The sequence below is a fragment of the Taeniopygia guttata genome, chromosome 1 (genome assembly GCF_048771995.1).
Source record: "Taeniopygia guttata chromosome 1, bTaeGut7.mat, whole genome shotgun sequence".
Lineage (NCBI taxonomy): Eukaryota > Metazoa > Chordata > Aves > Passeriformes > Estrildidae > Taeniopygia > Taeniopygia guttata.
In genome coordinates, this window is record NC_133024.1 from 64,771,823 (window position 1) to 64,792,312 (window position 20,490).

The 20,490-nt window shown below is 34.6% G+C and overlaps 1 protein-coding gene across 15 annotated transcripts in view; it reads right to left on the reverse strand.

Moving 5' to 3' along the window:
• The window catches only part of NBEA (neurobeachin), a 457,966-nt gene that overhangs the window by 90,306 nt on the left and 347,170 nt on the right, over positions 1-20,490 (reverse strand). For all 15 annotated transcript variants that reach the window (XM_041719826.2, XM_041719812.2, XM_041719807.2 and 12 more), the window contains 3 exons: positions 12,938-13,055; positions 11,993-12,095; positions 6,267-6,382 (listed from right to left, as the gene is read on the reverse strand). In XM_041719826.2, coding sequence (XP_041575760.2) covers positions 6,267-6,382; positions 11,993-12,095; positions 12,938-13,055 — 337 coding nt within the window. The remainder of the gene's footprint in view (positions 1-6,266; positions 6,383-11,992; positions 12,096-12,937; positions 13,056-20,490) is intronic.

Below are 20,490 nucleotides of genomic sequence, written 5' to 3' on the forward strand. Positions count from 1 at the left end.
GAAGAAATTATCATGTGACATTAGCTCCATGTCAGAACACTGCAGTAACTCCTCTGTGCAGTTTTTTAACTCACAGTGAGAAATAATTTGAAGCAGCTTCTCTCTCAGTTTAGGTAAGATAAGTTGCAAATTATGAAGCCTTCAAGATTATGTATTTGGTAAATATAAGTCTTGTGAAAAAACCTAAAATATTCTCTTCTCTCCTACTTCAATTTTTATAAAACATGTTTTATTTATGAAGATAATAAATACTAAGAATAGTTCTTATTTTGTTTAATAAAAAAGTTAGTGATTTGATTTTTTTCAATCCATCAATTTCCTCCTTAATATCAACAAATAAAACTGACTTGAGAAGATGAAACTAATTTAAATTGAGAAAGGAGACCAAACCTACAAGGTAAGACCACACATCTCTACTTATCTGAGCAGAGGACAGTGATCTAGGCCTATAATGGGATTACAAATCCCTAATTCAAAACATGCATAAATATTAGTGGCTTCACTTTATTAGAAATGCTGTCTTGATCTGTTCTGGCTTCACAATTGATTATTTTCAGAGTAAAGTCAGCAGATGAATATACTTATACATCTCATCAATTGTCTGGTCCTTCCAACAAGAATTATTTGGTCCTTTCTTTAGCTAAATAAATATAGAACATAAACCTGTAAGACTATTGGTAGTCCCTATATCTTTTCAGAGCCTTCAGATTTTCCCTCAAGTAGGCTTACAGAGATTAATATTAAAGGCTGAATATTAAATATCGCAAGCCCTGTGACACTAATCTACTTGAACAATAAAAATGAGGCATAGTAAATGAGATCTCAGAAATACTGGATATGTTTCTTCATTAAAAAAAAAAAAAAACTTTTTAATTAAACCATCCAATTTAATGTTTTTATATGGCACTTTAGTTTCTAAGGTAAAGTGAGCTGAGACAGCTGACAAAGAAATTATAACTGCAATTCCTTGGTGAAAATGTTAATGACAGCAAAATATTGTTTAATTAGATGATTGCAGCATCTGGATTAACACTCTTTAAGAGCGATGTTCCTGTGCTTGTCTGCTTCTTCACACTTTACAGACATTTTGTCATCTCTAGGTCATTAGGAAAGAATTTTTAATGATTTTTCTGGAAGTAAGTAGTTCAAGTTACATCTAATTAGATGACAATAATAAGCCCAACACATGCAGTAGCTAAATATATACATAATTAACCAGTGAGGGCTTGTACATCACAGAGTAAAAAAGTGGAAAATGCTAAACAGGCAAAAAAAAAAAAGGTGAGGGGAAGAAGTTCATCTGAATTTATTACCTAATTGAAGATGTAATTTTTTTCCATAAACCTTTAAAAATAAACCCTGTCCACTACAAGAAATTACTCAGAAAAATTATGGATGCAATTATTCTTCATTTCTTTTAAAAGCAGTGGCATGTAGGATTTAAAAGAATTAAAGTTCCAATAAATACAAATGCAAGTACACATTTAATGTACTGCAATTTGAAATCAAACAGCAGAAATTAGTTAAATACTGAAAAATAAATTTGAAATCTACACTTCTAGCTAAACCAGTGAGCACTGCAATTATATTAAAAAACAGTTCCTTGTTCCCACTCCTCTTGATACCTTTTGCTGTAGTGGGATTACTTTTAAGCACTCTTTTTAATAATCTTTTAATTGAGAATAGTAAAAATTCCTCGTTTCCTGTATCACCCAGAGGGTTCAGTTGACTGGTCCCATGCAGAGAGGACAATTAGTATAATCACAGCAAAAACAAAAGGATCCCTGAGAATGAAGCAGGTAGAGGGAGGAGGGGGGAGGTGACCAGGAAGGCTTGTGTCTACAGCCAGGACAAAAACCAGGGCCATGGAGAGTATAACACTAAGACTGATTGATAAGTAGCAGAGTGCAGTCTTTACCTTTGGGAGGAATGCCCATAGCTGTAAACACGATGAAATATGCTCGAGCCAGAAAAGAGGGCAAGAAAGAGGTGAAGATCTTGAAGACAGAACAGGGAGGTGAGAAAATAGCTGACTAGAAGGCCAGAGAAACAGGTTGAAACAAGGCCTTCGAGAGTTTTGAAGATGGAGACAGATTTTGAACTGAAATTGCAATGAGACATCAGGCCAACACAAGTGCCAGCAATCAGACATAGGATTGGATAGGAAATTTGTATGGAAATAGCAGAAACTAATAATCTAAACATGAAGCAGGGCAATGTTTCTAGGGGGTAATAGGATGATGTAAGAATTAAAGAAAATGTCACAGAATGATGGATTTTTTTTCAAGAGGATACTTCAAATATTAAGGACATATAGAACAGCCGGGGGCCATGCTTCTCATGGACAGACATGCCAGCAAGCCAGGGAGAGATTTAAGAAGAGATTAATGTTATGTATTTCAGCAGTTCTGTTATACAGAGACCAACCAGTGTAATTATCAGTATTAATAAACAGGCAAAGGACTTCTTGTGGGAAAGGACCCAGCTGCATGATGTCACAATGAGAGATGTAAACTGGTGTCAGAACCCTCTCTTCTGAGCATCACTCTTCCAAGGCTACTGCTCCTTGTGTAATTTCAGAGGAGGAGCACAAAGAAACATGAGTGCTTTCTTACTTTTTTGCAGAGGGCTAGAGACTAATTAAGCACCATTGTAAGAAAAAAAGGGAAGCTACAAAGAATGGGCAAAAGATGTGCTAAACCACTTTGTTAGTGGACCTCTATTTGGATGAGAAGAAAAAGCAATGAAGTGACCTTACCTACCACCCACATACCTGTAGATAATACACAATTCTTATGTGTCAAACCTCCATATTTCTGACTAAACTACAGCTCAGATTTGCTGAATAAGCCAGTAGGCGCTTAATGGCAACATGAATTAAAAAAAAAAAAAAGGATGGATATAGTTCTCAATATATCCAATAGCTGAAAACAAGAATACTGCTAGAGAATAAGACGCTGCTTAAATAAACAATTATATTCTAAAACTAGGTCATTGCTGCTATGCTAACAATTACTGGCAAAGAACTTGTAACTTATAAGTGGATATTTCTTATGGACTCTCATTACAAAAGAGTATAATTAGGACTGTAATTGGAAATTGGATTTCCAAGAAGAAAGAAAAGAAAGTACATGTTTACTTAGGAAAGGAGGTCACAAGTATATTCAGTACTCTATTTTTGTGTACAAAGTAGAAAATTCTGTATTTTCTTCTGACTGCTGAGGGTCCTGCCTACAGTGCATATAAGATTTTATGTCTATTTAGTACAGGCGTACTTGGGCAGTTATCAAAAACAGGGCAACAAGTTAGTAGAGGTTCTTCTCTTCCAGTACTGTATTTCTGGTAGAGTTATTAATTTTGTTAGTGCTTCATCAAAAAACACCTATTTTGTGTAAGGGAAATATTTTTGAGGAACATCTTTCAAAAAGACTTACAGAAATGCAAGCACAGCTGTAAAAGCAGTGGTGTCACTCAGGCTGCTTCACAGCTCTCGACCCTGCAGTTTCCCAGATCTCAGGCCCTGGTGGTACAAGGTCATGCAATGATGGAGTCAGGATCAGCTTGGGGATGTGAGAACTTCTAGACTTTCTAACATATATTTCTTTTTAGATACTTTCTTCCCTTGTGACCAGACTTCGAGCTCATGTGCACTCTATTGTGGGTGGGTTTCTGCCTTGCCAGAAACTTTATGAGGAGATTCTTAGCAAATACCCCAAAACATTTCATGTGTTTTTGGAACTGAGCTTTCTAGATGAAGTGCAGACTTCATTAAAACTACAAAATCTGGTTGATCTTCCAAAAACAACTTGAGGGGATTTTTTGCTTCTGTCAAAAAGTGGAAAATTTTGGGGTTTGTTCCAAACTGGAATAAAGACCTTATTGTAATGTATAGAATTGCCTGTTGGGTTTCAGTCAGATTTTATTCTCTGATGTTATTTTCAGAAAAGGTTTTGTGTATGTCATTGGCAAGTTCATCTACCAAGGAGAAATTATATTCTAATTTTTAAAAAAATCATATACTGCTGAAACATTTTATGAGATGGTAGACAATTCTGAGAAATGAGTAAGGCATCCTATGCAATTAACCAATTGAACATGAACAAATGAGATTTATCTATAAGAGACTGATACTAACAAATCTACTAGAAATTAAATGCCTTGAGTCAGAGAGACAGACACTCCTAGGGATAGTTTTTTCAAATAGGACAGAAATTCAGGAACACACACAAAAAATAACAAATAGTGAGTAATCCTTCAAACCTTGGGCATAGCAGGTGGAACCTGGAATGCTAATATCAAGCCATCCTGATACAAGGCAGATGAGTGACATTAAATGACCTCAAGAGAGTCCTGTCTTGTACCATCACCCCAAGTGTTCGGCTATAAAGCCTGCCCAGCAGCACTAGTATCAAACCACAGGTAAAAAAAATATTTTTGTTGAGACCTCTGAGAAACTGAGGGAAACTGTTCAGGCTGAAGCCTGTAACTGATAGATATTTTAGTATAAGTGTTACTGCAATTTCTAAAGGACTTCAGACATAATGCTGTGTTTCAGGTTTGAATGCTTTGGTGAGATACCTAAAAAAAAAATTACCTCAGAGTTTTGAACTGATTAAAAATTTAAAAAAATATATATTAAAATGGCTTATCTCTTGTTTACTCTCATTTAAAGATCTTAAATTCACTGCTCACAGAACAAATGAATACATTAAAAGGAAATTACCAGCAAAGGACAGTTCTGTTGATAATGTGCTGGACAAGGACTGAAGGGACCTAGGCTAACTTCCCAGTTCTCCAGTAAATCCTCCAAGTTAAGTAAGGCAGCCAGGCAACCAGCAAGGGTCCACCTGCATTTCCTCATCACTAGAAGGGCAGCGGATGCGTGAGAGGCACAGAGCAGCTGGAGACAGGCCAGTGTCCAGAAGCAGGATAGAGGCATTCTGGCACTGCACCAGAGGCAATAAACACTCAGCAGGGCTCCTTCCTCCAGCAGAGACCTGCAGAACCACAGCTAAAATGCTTGGGAACCAAGCTGGTGAGTCTGCACTGGGCTTCACCATATGGACTTTCCAGCCCAAACCTCCGGTAGTTTCATGGATTCTGCTTTGTGCTCCACTGCACAAGGTAAACATGCCCTCAGATTTCCAACTGTTCAGTGGTAACACTTCTGTATCACACTAGGATAAGTTGATGACACATTTATTAACGTCCGTAAGACTCGATGCATGGATGATGACTACAATCTAAGCACAGAGGCCAATGCCTGAGGGTTCAAAGCAAGCAAGTTTGACAGCTCCTGAATTCTGCCACTGCCCTACTGGGAAGAACACTGTGACTGTCCCCAGACTGGTCAGCATAACAAGTGCTACCTTTGGGTTTCACACTTACATGTGTCTTATGTCTGGCCTGAGGACAACCTCGAGCATAAAAGTCAGGACCAAGTAAAATGAGAGTTGTAGCACTCAACTACAAAGTGATGCCTGGTGGAATTTAATTTGGGTTTCAAATTAAAACTCACTGAAGTGAAATGTCTGTATGAGGCTCTCCACAGGCAGGTTCATAAGCAGCATGTGTGCTACAGGCAGGAATCATAATAGCAGACAACCTCCTGGAAATCTCTGTATATGGTGTAGAAAACTGCTGCTTTTTACATTTAAAATTAACACTGGAGTTAACACATAGAAAGAGAAATTGAAAGAAATAATATCTTCCTGAATGTTTAATTAATGACAATTGCCAGAAAAGATCTTTTGCCAATAACAAATGGATGTCTATGGCAGTTATTTCTTATTTTAAATATCTAATCTGATATTATATTTCATCTCAAAGAACCAAATGAGAAAAGATGCTGTAATCTAATCATACCACAATCCAGGTGACATCTGTACTAGGCAGAATACTGTTGTTATTCTGCTGTCTAGTTGCTGTTGCTGAGAATGATGAAGTAGCGAAATTACATTTTCCCATTATTATTTCCAGACACTCTCTGGCAATGGTTTGTTGACTCTAATAAAGCTTCAGACAAAGCTGTCAGCAGAGGAAATGGCAGAGGGGGAGCAAGGAACAGCCTTCACAGTAATACATGAATCTAAAATCTCTGTGATAGGTTGTGCATTTTCTGATAAAATGTAACATGTGTGTTTCAGAATATATCACAAAGATGCAGCTGAATTCTAGAGGAATAAATGTATTCTATCAAGTCACGTTGCTTAAGACTTTGACAAACATAAACATATTATGAGTGATTAAAAAGCCAGAAGCCTTACCTGCTATAGTATTAAGGAACATCAAGTATTCAAAGTTGGATATCTCCCGTCTCTGCCAGCGCTGAGTCATGTTGGAGGATTTATAAAGTTGTCGGGGTGTGGCCAAAGAGATTCTCCTAGGAAATACATTTAAAGAATGATTTTTTAAGAGTCTCATTAATTGTTAAGATGCAGGGCAACATTTTTAGTGTGATTAATTTCAAATAATCTGAGAGGCCTTTCTATTTCATTTAATGAGGTCAAGAAGACGCTATTACCCTTGTTTCAAAAATGTATAAAATTAGGAACTATATTTTATCTCTATTACAGCATTGCAATAAATCAGAATAATGTATTCTATGGTTTATTTTATTCTGAATCTGGTTAAATGACTGGGATTAAAAGAAACTGCAGACCTCTTGGTGCCAGGCTTGTCCAGAAGGAATAAGAGAAGAATATAATTTCCCTATTTTAAAAGGATATATTGAGAAAAGTTCATTAATGTGAGTGGTAGATTAAAGTGACATACACTTCCATCACAGGTTGACTATATTTATTACACAATTTGTGCACCTCCTCTATGGTCAACTACTCATGATTCTTTCCTATATCCCAGTAAGCTTGAAGATTTCTATTTACAGCCTGGTTTCTGAAAGAAACAAATTTTACTCAGTTATCTGCTCACATTTTCATCTCCCTGTCTCTTCATAATGACTTTTAAATTGCGTTTAATTCAAATTTGGAAGAGGAGCAGAAGTGTCTATGATACTAAATTTCCACACTCTTTTTTTTTTTTTTTTGAAACTTACATAGTTGAATAAGGGGGAAAGAATCAAACTACATGCCAAGGAAGAGAAAAGCAGAAAACATCAGCTGTTCTATATTCAATTTGACAACATCACAATAAACAAATACCATGCAGCAAGTCTTAAATTAACCATTGTATATACTGTCCCTGGTTGGTAAAATATAGCGGACTACAGTCAGTCTAGACTAACGCATTAAGCAACAAGCAGAAGCAGTCGCATTGTTCAAAACTCATTTCTAGAGAAAATAGTTCTTGCCTAAAAAAAGAAAGACAAGGAAATCTTTAAAAAGAAAATAAATTCATCTCCTCAGATACATTTTTTTAAATAAATTTTGATCTTAGGAATGTGTAAAAATAGAGAAATGTTTATACCTGTTAAGAACAGGTATAACAACAATAAAAAGGACAATTCCTAATGGGTGAATTCAGTGAATTTGAAGAATGTATGTAGTAGTATTTACACAGCTTATCAAGACTAAATAGGGACACCTAATGCTTCAGCTTTCAGTTGCACCCTGTGTTATTTCTAGACTCTGGAAGCTGAGTATCTTCTTAAAACTTTGTCATATACAAGGTGTCAAACTGGGTAGTGTTTACAAAAATGCGAACCCTCTTACTTCTAAAGATAAATGCATATACTTCTGGAGATGCACTAAACTCCTTTTCCAGAGAAAGGATGAGTGAGTATTGGCATGTGACTGGAGTGTATTACAGTTATTACAATTATTTGTCTAAATTGCCAGTGTGTAAGTTGTCAACGTCTGCCGTATTTCAGTTTCCAAAACTGGGCATGCAAAAATGACCATGCAAGTACATTTACACAAATAACAGTATGTTAGGTCTTGCCAGTTTGGCTAGTCTTATTTTACAGTAGACTATAGGATACCAAAGGTAAATACAATTAGCAGTACACTGGAGACAATGCAAAATATTTCAAAATTGTTTCTATAATGCTTATGAAACAATTTATCTAAAGAAATATCCAAATGTAATCATAGTTAATATTGCATTTCATAGAATAACTATTTTTACAGTACAACTCTAAAAGACATATATTTTACAGTAAATTCTGACTAATGCTACATACAAATTAATAAACACAGAAAATAAAAATACTAAAAAAGATCATTAAATTTACAAAGCATTTTGTCACAGACTTTCTGTTCCTCCCATGACAAAACAACATTTATGTATTGGCTTAGTAGCTGCTTTCTGACTTTATTCACAATCTCCTAGGGAGTCTCAAAAATCTATAAACTGTCAAGTGCTGGACTTTGCATTTGAATGCCTGATTTGAGTGAACTCTACAGAAAATCAAAATATACTAAAAACATCCTTATTTACTCCATATCTACAGCATTTGAAAGATTCACATTCTTTTCAGCAGAGACTTGAAGAAATTATGCACAATAAATTGGTTCCACACGTGCTTGTTTCAACTAAGACAGGAAGACCCACTGTTTTCTGTTTTGCTAAAACCACCCAACTTTGATCAAACCATTTCTTTCTTCAATATGCCATCACCAATATGAAGATGCACATATGAATCTGCTCCCTTTGCTTCTAGAGAACCACAAAATATCTACTCAAAATGGGAACTGCAGAAGACTCTGATGTACAACAGAATGATCCAACTTTTCAATTTTTATACATTTAAATGTATTTAGAAAACAATTCATGTCATTTTGGTGAAGGAAGGGATGCTATATATTCCATACGTGGAATATGACACACCTCCTTTCAGAGTTACGTTTAATTTAGTTAGATACAATGCAATGTCATACAAAAAATATTTAAGTATCTTGCACCTGCATGTTATGTGTTGTGTTGCTCCGGTTCAGAGTTTAAAAAAAATAAAGACTTGTGAAAGTAATTCCCAAGGAAAGACAAGAAACTCATCAGTGTTCATTTTAATCAAAGTTCTAAGAAGGGTTTTATACTTTCATGGCATCAAATGTTAGTTTTTCTATCTCTCTCCCTTCACAAAACTCAACCTCTGCAATCAGCTGTATTGAGATCAGGAAATCCATCACCAAGCTACTGACATGGCAGAGCTGAGCTGATGTTGAATATAGTTACTATAACAGCCAAAATACTTTTTTTTTCCAGAAAAAAAAAATTAATTTCTTGATTTTTTTTAACTGAAGCCATTGTTTTCTCTAATGCATTAACAGCTCACAGAATTTCAGGGGAAGGTGTCAGTATCTTTAGTGGCAAAGATACTGTAACTTTTACCAATTCTTTGATCTCTGTAGGCTATGAAACCATCAGGCAGCACACAGCTGATTTCTGAGCTGTGATATTGCCCTCAATAAAAAGACATCAGTAATGTGTATGTCCCCTCTAACACCTGAGGGGTTAGAACCATAAAAAATAGTCTGATAATACTATGCTAAAAAAGTGGATATTATTATACCTATGTAGAAACATATGGAGCTGCAGAAGTTAAAAGACACAGCATTGTTTGCCCAGTTGTATCATTTGGCAAGGTCATAAGGAAACTACAATCAATGCAACATGTTTCAGGAACAGTGAAAATACATTTATCAAAGACAGACTAATTTGATTACCAAATCAGACTGAACTCTTCAACATGTGACTGATTTTAAAGATGTAATTACTTCATTGTAACATTAAGCACAGGCTTGAACTCTGTTGAATCAAAGCATTAAACAAGCTGCTTAGAAAGGCAGCAAAGAGGCAAACTGAAGACTTGCTCTGAACAGCAGGTCTGCAAAGTCTTAGGAAGTCATAATGGTTCACCTGCTTCTAATCCTTTGAGCTATTAGATCATAAATGTTTCTATTTACTTCTACTTCCTTTCACCTTTCTTAATTCCAGGATTTCACTAGGAAAACACAAATACACCTAAAAGCCATGTACTGCATTAAAAGTAATTTACTTCTTTGGAATGTTTCCATCATTAATGCGAGCCTTTATGATACTATAATTAACTCAAGGTGACATTTATCATAGTACCAGAGAGGAAATATTACTTGCATAAATAGAACTAATGAACTTGAGCAAAACAACCAGAAAGGTCTTCTTTTGGTTCTTCTTAAGGTACAACTTAATCTGGAAAACTGTGATGATTAAAAAAAGGATAATGTTTTACTCAGTATAGCAGCTCCTTTTGGTTACTCAGCATAATTTTGCCTTATTTTAGTTATACAAATAAGCATAATTTTAAAAACTAGCATTCCAGAGCCAACATATTCATAGGAAGGAAAACTATATTCTAACATCAACAAAAGACTGACTACAGAGCAGTTATAGAGCCACATTTCCCCAGTTATTCCACTGAAATCCTACTGAAGACAATAAGGGAATGTAAACAGGGGAAAAAAGAAAAAGAACCATGATTATGGAGTCTTTATTGTGCATAAATCATATCCTGATTACACAAAAAAAAAAAAAAAGAAAGAAAAAGAACTTCACTACCATATGCCAGATATATTCTGAAGGCTAGCAAGCCCATTTTCGATTCAATTTGAACTTTAATCAAAAAGGTATGCAAATAACTGCATATTATATTGAAGCTGAAACTTTTCTAAATAATTATATATCAACAAATTTTTCAGACAATTACTCACTGAATAATGCACAAAGGATATGAATTTCAAAAGTAAAAAATGTCACTGTAAATATGAAATTCTGATTGAGAAATTTGCATTTTGTTTGTGCTAGAACATGTGGCCATTTCTATTTCAGAAAAGAATACTATTACTTTCCATTTAGAGACAGCATTTCCTTTAACTTTAGTTAAAGATGCGCCTTCCAAATAAATGCCCCAACTTTGCCTTGATCTCACTGAAAACTTGAGAAATATGGCAGTTTGCCTAAAGACTTCAGCACATTCAGGAGATCAAGCCTTAGGACTCTTGGGCTCATGACAGGGAATGATGTTCATCTGGGAATGAAACAGTTCTCCAATTCTACAAATGCTTTGACATTTCAGAGTATTTTCGCATTTTGCACAGGAATAAAACAAGGACAATGTGAAGTTTTATTTTGTAGGAAATGACTTAGGGAAATACACATCCCAGACACTACATTGATGATTATGTCATTGGCTTTTTGGGCAAATCAAGCCAAATGGGGGTCTGAGCCCAAAGCACCATATTTTGTTAATATCATGCTGTTTCCTCACTCCTTAGTATTTCTTTATTTTTGTCTCATTTTGACCAGAAGTTAATCCTGAACTAAAAAACAAACAAAAAATGTTCCCCCTCCAACACAGTGAAATACACATGAAGATCATCCCACTTATCCCTGAAACAGTAATACTTTTATAATATAAGATCCGACAACTTCCAGTCTTATTTCTGGTCATAAGCTGATTTGATGTTAACATTGATGAGGGAATAAAAAAGTAGTTGTCCATAGTATGTGAAAATCTCTAAAACCCAATCTTAATTGTTCTTTCAAAAATATATATGCTCCTCAATTTTGGAAAGAAAAGAAGAAGAATGCATTACACTAATGAAGGGAAGAAATTTGGAAATTGCAAAGTTGCCACTACACTGATAAGAAATGAAGTAAAATCCCACATATTCATATATATAAAATAATTTACATTCAGCAAACACAAAAACTAGTCAAGTTCAATTTCACATCCTGCATAACAATTACAGCAAGGATGAACATTTGATTATACATTTATATAACTTGACTGGAAACCAGACTTTGAAGAGATAAGGTGTAAGTATTTTCAATGGAAGGTGCTTATTTCCTGTAATTGAAAAAGAAAAAATCTAATTATCTAATTTACAATACTTTTACTTCCATTCCCTTAGGCCATATAGTAAGAAATAAACTAACCTTAAGAAAAATAAAAACAAGAGTTTCTTAACAGAAATAATTAGTACTGACATTTAAAAAATAATCAACTGTATAATATAATAAACACAAAATATAAAAACTGTATTTAATAAATTACCTGGCTTGTGGCAAACCATAGCTGGTTCCTACTCCAACCCGTGGTAAGCTGTACACAACTTTTTTCACTGTTGCTTGGTCAGGAAAATTAAACATAACAGAAGCTAAATGAGGAAAGGAAAATATGTACCAGTAAAACATTTGCAGAAATCTGTTTCTTCACCTGCATATATTTTTTAAATGCTCGAGTTTTTATTTGGGGAGAGATGTCAGCTCCACTTTTATCCTCCTGGGGATCCAAGGTACAACAGAAATTCCTGACATTCTTCACACCTATGTATAATTAGCTGGTTAACATTTTAGCATTAAGTCTCCCATTTTGCAGAAGACCTGAGTGTTGTTTACTTCAGAGGAAGCACTTTATTATTAACCCATAAAATGAGAAGCTGTTATTTGCTCTTCTAACTAGTGCCTTAAAACAGCCAAGAAGAAGGAATTGTTTAATTCCCTCTCCAGCTGAAATCAAAACTTACATCAGAGGGTAAAAGACCACTATACACCTCACCAGCCAGTGAACTGTGATTCAGAGTAGCACATACAGAAAACCAAGTAGATCCATTTCTTGCTCTGGCAGTTTTTAACCTTAATTAATTTTATAATTAGGAAAGGAAATATCCTTTTATATATCCCACTAAAATATTTACAGACAATTGAGGAGAAGGTGGGACAATAGAAAAAGCAAATTTCCTGTCCAACATTTGAAGAATTTACTAATTGCAATGATCTGGTTCTTTAAATAAATTGCACTGCCGCACAGAAAGCAGTGAGATTGATTTATGTGTTGATTTTAATAAAATTTGCACTGAATACATACAAATGGAAGCATTATAGAACAGACATAAGCACTGTATCAAAGGAAGCACAGAGTTTTAATTTTAAAATTAATAAATAAAAAGCCAAAAACCACTAGCACAATATTATGGAACAAATATAAACTATGACCTACTTCTGTTTGCCATAAACACTTCCAAAGCTGTGTTCTGTAGAAGATAACGTCTTGAAAAAACAGCTCGAATCTCACTGAACATCCATTTTCCATGAAGCCCTTCAGTATAGGCAAGGACCTTTGAAGAAAATCAAGGTGACAGTTATTAGCAAGAATTTTTTGATAAAACATTGTATGAGAACAGAGGAAATTTTACCTATTCAATTGAGTTATTAATGTCTCTTTAACAGCTAAAAACAGTGACTTAAAATGAACTTGAATGTTTTTAAGAAATGCAAAAAAAGAAGTACCTACAGTTAAAATAATATCAGTAATTATGGTAACCTGATACTCCTAAGATCTACTTCTCATACATCACATCAAATTAATTTTCTCAAAAACACCAAAAACCCAATCTCTACAAACACATACAGGGAAACAGACACACTTGCAATTATGTTTAGCTGTATCTTCTTACAACAGCATGCATGACACAGTTGTCAGTTATCTATCAGATACAAGATTTACTTCTGAGGCTGCCTTGTGCAAATATAACTTGCTATTCACATCCATTTCAGGGTCATAAATTACAAGTCCTCTCATTCTATTAATAAGTAGAAAAATTAGCAAAATCAGTATGTCACCAGAATAATTTTTCTGAAGTTAGATACATCAAATACCCCAAACCATAGACAAAATTTAACAATTTTAATTTTTCATTTTAAAATTAATGTGAAAATATTTTTAAATAAATTAGCTAAAAATTAGCACAGCTTTTCCCATTTTAAATTTTCTCAATAGAGTGTATTAACATAAGACTAGATAGTAATATCGAGTATTTTTTCACTTTTCTTTCCATGTTCTGGATGTTCAAAAAAGACAAAAAAGATACAATTTCATTAGATGTCATTTTTATTATCTTGTCTCATCAGTGTAGTGTAGAACAATTCTTTTCCAATCATTTTCATCAGCTGGCAGGCTCTCTTCAACCCTGCACCTCTGCTTAGGTGGGCTCTGCCATGGCACTCCTAGGAGGAGTCACTTGTTTGGGACCACACCGATCTGCATTTCCCAGGCTCTGTAGACTGTGCCTTTACCTAGGCTGCAGCCACGGAGAGAATTGCAGCCTCCGTGAAACAAAGAAAATACAGTGAGCACCTTCCCTAAAGGAACATTTCAGACTGAAGAGACTGAATTTCTCTGCTCTCCATTAGGTACACAAAAACTGTTGTACACCAGCTTGCAGTGCTTTACTCATTCATCTGAGGTCTTTACTTTCTCTAATCATGACCTCCCCCAGCTTCTAAACAGGAAAATGTTAGGGAGACCGTATGCTGCTGCTGTAAGTGATCCTTCATGCTTGAGAAAATGGGAACTGCATTTCTTCAATCTTTTCACTGATGTGGCTTCAAGTTAGTAACACCTTTCCATATATGAAAAAGCTAATTTCAGTTTGTGTGCTTGGTGTACATTTCTCTGATAAACATGATGAGCCTATTTCAGAGAGGATGTTAATAACAGCAACAACACAAAAATGCTTCAGCACATGGAAAAGCATTCAGATGTTAGATCAGTCCTTGATAGAGACTGGTTCGAGGAACACAGCATTCCCCCTGTACTGTTTACATCATAGTAAGTTACCTACAGAACTCTTAGACCAACATTGTGGCTGATGACACTGTTTTATTCACCTCAGCTTTCCACACTAGTTAAACACAGCTTGGGAAAAGGGAAGGAACTCGATTCTTTGGAGATCACCCAGACACGTGCAAAAGACTATGGGCTCCCCCCATTCAATCACAGGTCAGCTGTGGAATGCTACCTCATACACTAAATTGTTGGAATGGTTAAATATCTGCACCTTATTTTTCTACTGAACTATGATAGATCTTCTGACACTTTTGTCTGTGAGCTTTCTAGTATCAGGTGACTCTTCCTTGTGTTGGTAATTACAGACTGGATCCACTTACTGCTTAGTCTTCTCTTTGATAAACTAAATAAACTAAATTTTCCTTGATTTTCTTTCATTGAAATCAGATGCTAGGATACCACTGGTATCACGTATGTGAAATTCAGGTGGATAAGAACAATGGCTCTGAAGATCTAAGCACTCTCCTTCTTTGAATGCATTCTGCTGCTGTCTGATACATAATTTTTGTAAATACACAGGTTTTAAATGAAAGAGAAGAAAGTCTGAGGAAACCACTCACATTTAAAAAGCTAAAATATGAGAACAGTCTCTTGGAGGAAGGAGTTTGAAATGTTTGAAATATTTTTTGTAAAGAGAAATGTTTCCTATTAACCATATTCTATATATTAGCGTAGTAGAGGGTTCACAATAATACATTTATTATATATATTTATTGATATATACCACATAGTTATTATAGATCAAAACTAAAAGCACATTGCATACCAATCATACACTACTTGCCTTTTACTTCCTCCTCTTTTTTAATTAAGTATACAGCAATTGCAACTACATTCAACCCACTATTAAGTGAATGACATATGATAGCACTCCAGTAAAACAGTAGAATAGAATAGGAAATCAGAGGAAAGAAAGGAGTCTATAATTCAATTAATGTCCTCAATTACACTCTTCTTAACTGTCTATTAGTCCTACAAGTATCAGATTATCTGGCCATTATCAAATTATCTGAATTATTTCAGTATTTCTGTTGTAATGTTTTCCTGTCCAAGATATACTACCCATTTTTGCCATCCTCCATAACATTCATCTTACACAATTTTCTTGTGATGCATTAAACCTCCCATTATTAGATAACTACAATTTACAGCAGATATTACTGAAACTGTAGCAGGATTCTTTCTTATTGCTGTTATAACAGCCAATTCAAAGTAATTTTATTTTTCTGCATCTGAACCCTTTAAAAGGCTTATACACCCTTTTTTCTTCCAGTATGATTTTTAGCTTTTCACTTCCTCATAGAACATCAATGTCTATTTTACATATTTTACAGACTGCATATATTGTATCTTTCATTATTCATAAAAATATGGAAATAACCATTTCACTATGCTAATATACTGAAATTATGTTACTAAGTTATCTGAAGGCAACATTTCCATGAATTCCAACACTTTTTTGCTTATACTTAAAGTCAGTACTCCTTATTTTGATAGTTTTATGAGTTTTTGTCCTAAAAACATTCATTAAGTCTTCCTGCTTAGGCATGTTTTAATAGTTGAAAAATTATGACAAGCCCAGAATTCTAGATACATTGCAGATATGCTGGTTTTATTAAAATAAAAATGACCAGCCAGTATCTACATTTGAACTAAGCACACTTTTCAATTTTAGTATCATTTGTAGGTGTTTGGTTTAAAACTCATTTCTCCTTAGAAAACCTTTTCACTTAGGAATATGTTTGTGTTTAAAAAATACCAATTTGGTAGAATACATTGTAGCAAGATGAAGCTCTCACCTAACAAGGAAATGAGAAGTCTCTAAAACTCAAGGTTCTGTACTATGGAAATACATCTGTTGGTGACACTTATTTAGATTAGGTTAGTAAAGCAGCATGGGATGCAGATGGAAAGCTCTACAGAAAAGAAGCAGAGCCATTACCAAAGTGCTTTCCTATTTGGATCAGATATGAAGGCTCCATTATTTTAATTTTATTTCTGATGTAATCAAGACCTTTTTTTTTCCTTTCAATTAAGCATCAATGCATTTTTAATCATAAACATTCTTCAGTAGTTATTCAATTATTGATAATGAATTGTTAATTAACAGCTGGAATTCTGCACTAACCAGAAGACCTGAAATACTAGTGTCCATTTTTCTTGAATCCCTGGTAGATTATCTCCACACAAGGAACACTTAAATACTGAGGCTCATTTTTGTTGCTTTATACTATTTTTTAGTAACTCATAGCACCAGACACAGCATGCAAAAGGATATTCCCGTAATTTTCTTTTGATTATTGTTCGTGGAATTGAAGTAATCACAAAATCAGGCACTATAAGGAAATCAAGGAAAAAAGCCTGTACAATACTATTCATTCTCAGCCACTAACTATTCAGTAAGAACGATCACTTTTGCTATCGCAAAGAATTTTTACACATTTCCTTTTTTTAAAATAGCTCTTTGGGGTGATTCATTAATGACTATGTATGTGAATTGAATCCACTGTTTTCAGTGGAAGTTCACAACTTTTGTTTTGAAACCACATTTCTAATTCAGGATATTTTAATTCTAACCTGATTTCTCAATGAAAGTGTTGATTGATACCTGTAACATTTTTCAAACTTTGTTTATATCTAGTGCAAAAGGCATGTATCATTAACATGTAATATATTTGTCTTTTTGTGGGTTTGTTTGATGAGTGGTGAAAAGAAAATGAAAAAATTTTCCTAATATCTAGTCTGAATTTCCCTTGTCTCAGCTTAAGGACATTTCCCCTGGTCTTCACATTGTAGGCATGGTAGAAAAGACTGACCCACACCTCACTACACCTTCCTTTCAGGGAGTTGTAGAGAGTGGAAAGGTTCCCCCTGAGCCTCCTTTTCTCCAGGCTAAACACTCCCAGCTCCCGCAGCTGTTTCCCACAAGAAATTTTCTCTAGTCCTTTCACAAGCCCTGGTGCCTTTCACTGAACACGCTCCATGCTGGAGAAAACATGGAAGACTTCACAAAAATGATTCACAGTGTTTGGTTATTTCATCAGAGTGCCATCTACAGCCAGCCACAGAAGTGTGGTTATGCACCTGGCCCATGTGCAAAATAGGCATTTAGAAAATAACTTGGCATCACTGTATGCTTTTAGAGGTCAGAAATGCATGAAATTAATTACTGAAAATCAAAAAAATTCTGTTCTGTCAGGGATTTGGATTTCCCTTTTTCAAGAGTTGTCAAGCATTGCAATTTGCAGCAAGGAAAAAGAGAAATTCTGAATGAGGTCTTCATGCACTAAAACAAATGACTCCTATGGAAGCATAGCAAACCTTCTTCTCCAGAACAATCTAACAACCCAGAGTTAACCATCGGTACATGGTACACTGCATGATTCCTTCACATACTCTAAATACAGATTGAGATGATAGACATTGATGGCATGGAATCCCACCCCAAGGGTTTATGAAATACCACACTGAGTAAGCATTTATAATTCCAAAATGTTTGATGAAATACTGAGTATGACCAACTTTTAGATTTAGCAGGAAAAACAAGTACACACTACAACAAGGGATATATCATGTCAACATAGACAAGTGTAAAAAGCAGTTATATTTATTAAGAAAATTCAAAATCAGGTAAGTTCAAATAACAAAACACCTTGTATTTTGTTTTCTAAAATGGGAATCAGAGAATGTAAAGAAACAGAAAGGACAATTCAAATTAATTCAATGTCCTACTGTTTTATTGACTTATACATTTAGGCAACTTTAAGAACATCTTCTTGCCCTCAAGTCCCATAATCATATTAAATACTTCCAAAATCTCACCAAAATACTGTTATCATTTTTTCTTTGCACATTTTGGTCTAGTACAATGTTCTCTCTACATTAAGGTCTCTTTTCCCCTTCTTTATAACATGCCTCTGTGTAAAATGTTTCTTTATTTGTAAGCCTTAAAAGCTTTCCTCCAAGTAGCTCCTGTAATGGTATGCTGTGCAGGATGAGCTGAGTATTATGTGCCGTTATAATTTCTCAATTCACATAACTTTTAAAATATTTTTTAGGTCCTTTTTTTTTTTTTTTTTAAATAAATATTGGCACTCCTGTTTCATTTTTCTCCTCCTCTTCAGGGATCTAAAAAATGCAGATATTATTTTTGTGGTTTTGGACTTTATTTCCCTGCCAAATATTCTCAGCTTATACTTCTCCTTCCAATGTTTTTTTAAGCTTTCAAGAGGCCCCTTGTCTTGAAACATGAGGTTCTGTTCATCCAAACCTTTTCTAAATTTGATTTCTCTGGTCAGCATACCCACTTTGTTATCCATTAAAACAATGCCCACTCAGCTTAAAGCAACAGATGCTCTTATTCCCACATTCATTTGCAGCCATCTGAAAAATTATTTGAAGTTGGTCCACTTGAAGGCCATTTCCCTCTTTTCATAAGCAAAATGGTTTTGCATATTATGATTTTGTGTTTTAGGCAAGAAATATAAAGGATATTGGGATATTTTTGAGGAGTAGTTGCAGCAAAGTAATTAGAGAAAAAAACCAAACCCTACTCCAATATCTTATGTATTCTAAATGGACCATTTTTAACACTGCATTTGTGAAACACCAGTGCATAGTTTTAAATATAAGTGCAAAATAAATTCTGAATAATAATTATTTTATCATTAATTTTGATCTCTGTGCCTTTACACAGTTTTCTTTCTATGCAAAATAAAAATAGATTGTCAATTTAGGCAACTCCTGAAATGCCAGCTATAGACTGACATTCTTGGGAAGAACAGCATCAGAATGAGGTAGAAGATTTATACATTATCACCTTAGAAAAGTGGCAGAGGCCTTTTTTAGGCTCTACTATCAAACATATTCAGCAATTATTGTTTTAAGCAGAAGCTTCACTGATTTAAGAATTTTAAAAGCACAAATAAAGCTGATGGTGCTGGCTAGGGCAACAGCATGTGGAGAAGCAGAATATATTCTAGTGTCACATAAAGCCATATTAGAGCACAGCCCAGCTCAAAACACAGAGGTTGAAGAAACAATGGTGCAAAATCACACAATTAGTTCTGGTAGCCACAGGACTGAAGCAGATTGTGTCAGTTACCTCACAAGGTTTAAAATGATTTTTTGTTGACTTTGGCAACAATGGGATGTCAGACGTAAATCTAGTGAGAAATGTTAACAGAACTCTGTTTCCATTCTCACTCTACATTTCGTGCTCAAAGATCAATCCAAACTGGGGAGTGGTGATCTCAGACTCAAATTGCTCTGAGCAATTCTGCCCCAGCAGTGAAATGCAATCAAATTAATTCAATTAGAACCACACAAATTAGAGTTTAGTGGGCATGCCAAAAAAGACATAAAATTGATATGAGCAAAACCAGACTTTTTTTTAAGGAATAAAAACAGAGAGCTTTTTTTTCTCTTAAATGGTCCATTCTCCTCAACAAAAGTAAGGCAATTGAAAGAAAGAACTTTTAATATCTAAAAATGCAGGGAGAACACAGTGTTAAAAATGCTTGTAAGTTGAAACCAAAGCAGGATGTTTATTCAATAAATAGTTCTTTGACAAAATTGCAGCTTTATTAAACTTATATTATTGGTGGATTTCACAGAATTTTTGACTTTTAGCTGAGAAAAGTTGCAGCAGAAGCAAAAAAATAGAAATAGCTTGAGGAATAAAGAATGCATGGTATCCCTAAATATGTGATGTGTTCTTTCCCAAGAATAAAGCCATCAAAAAATTATCTGAGTGTTTTGATTGGTTGGGGTTTTTTTTTTCCCCAGAACTTGCATATATTTATTCAAAAGTGCAACACAGTAAATACTCAAATGTACCATATCAAAAATTCTTAAAATTGCAATAACTGAAGTCATTATAATTGGTCTTAGGAAATGTGTAAATATTGGGTTTTGTTAAAGAT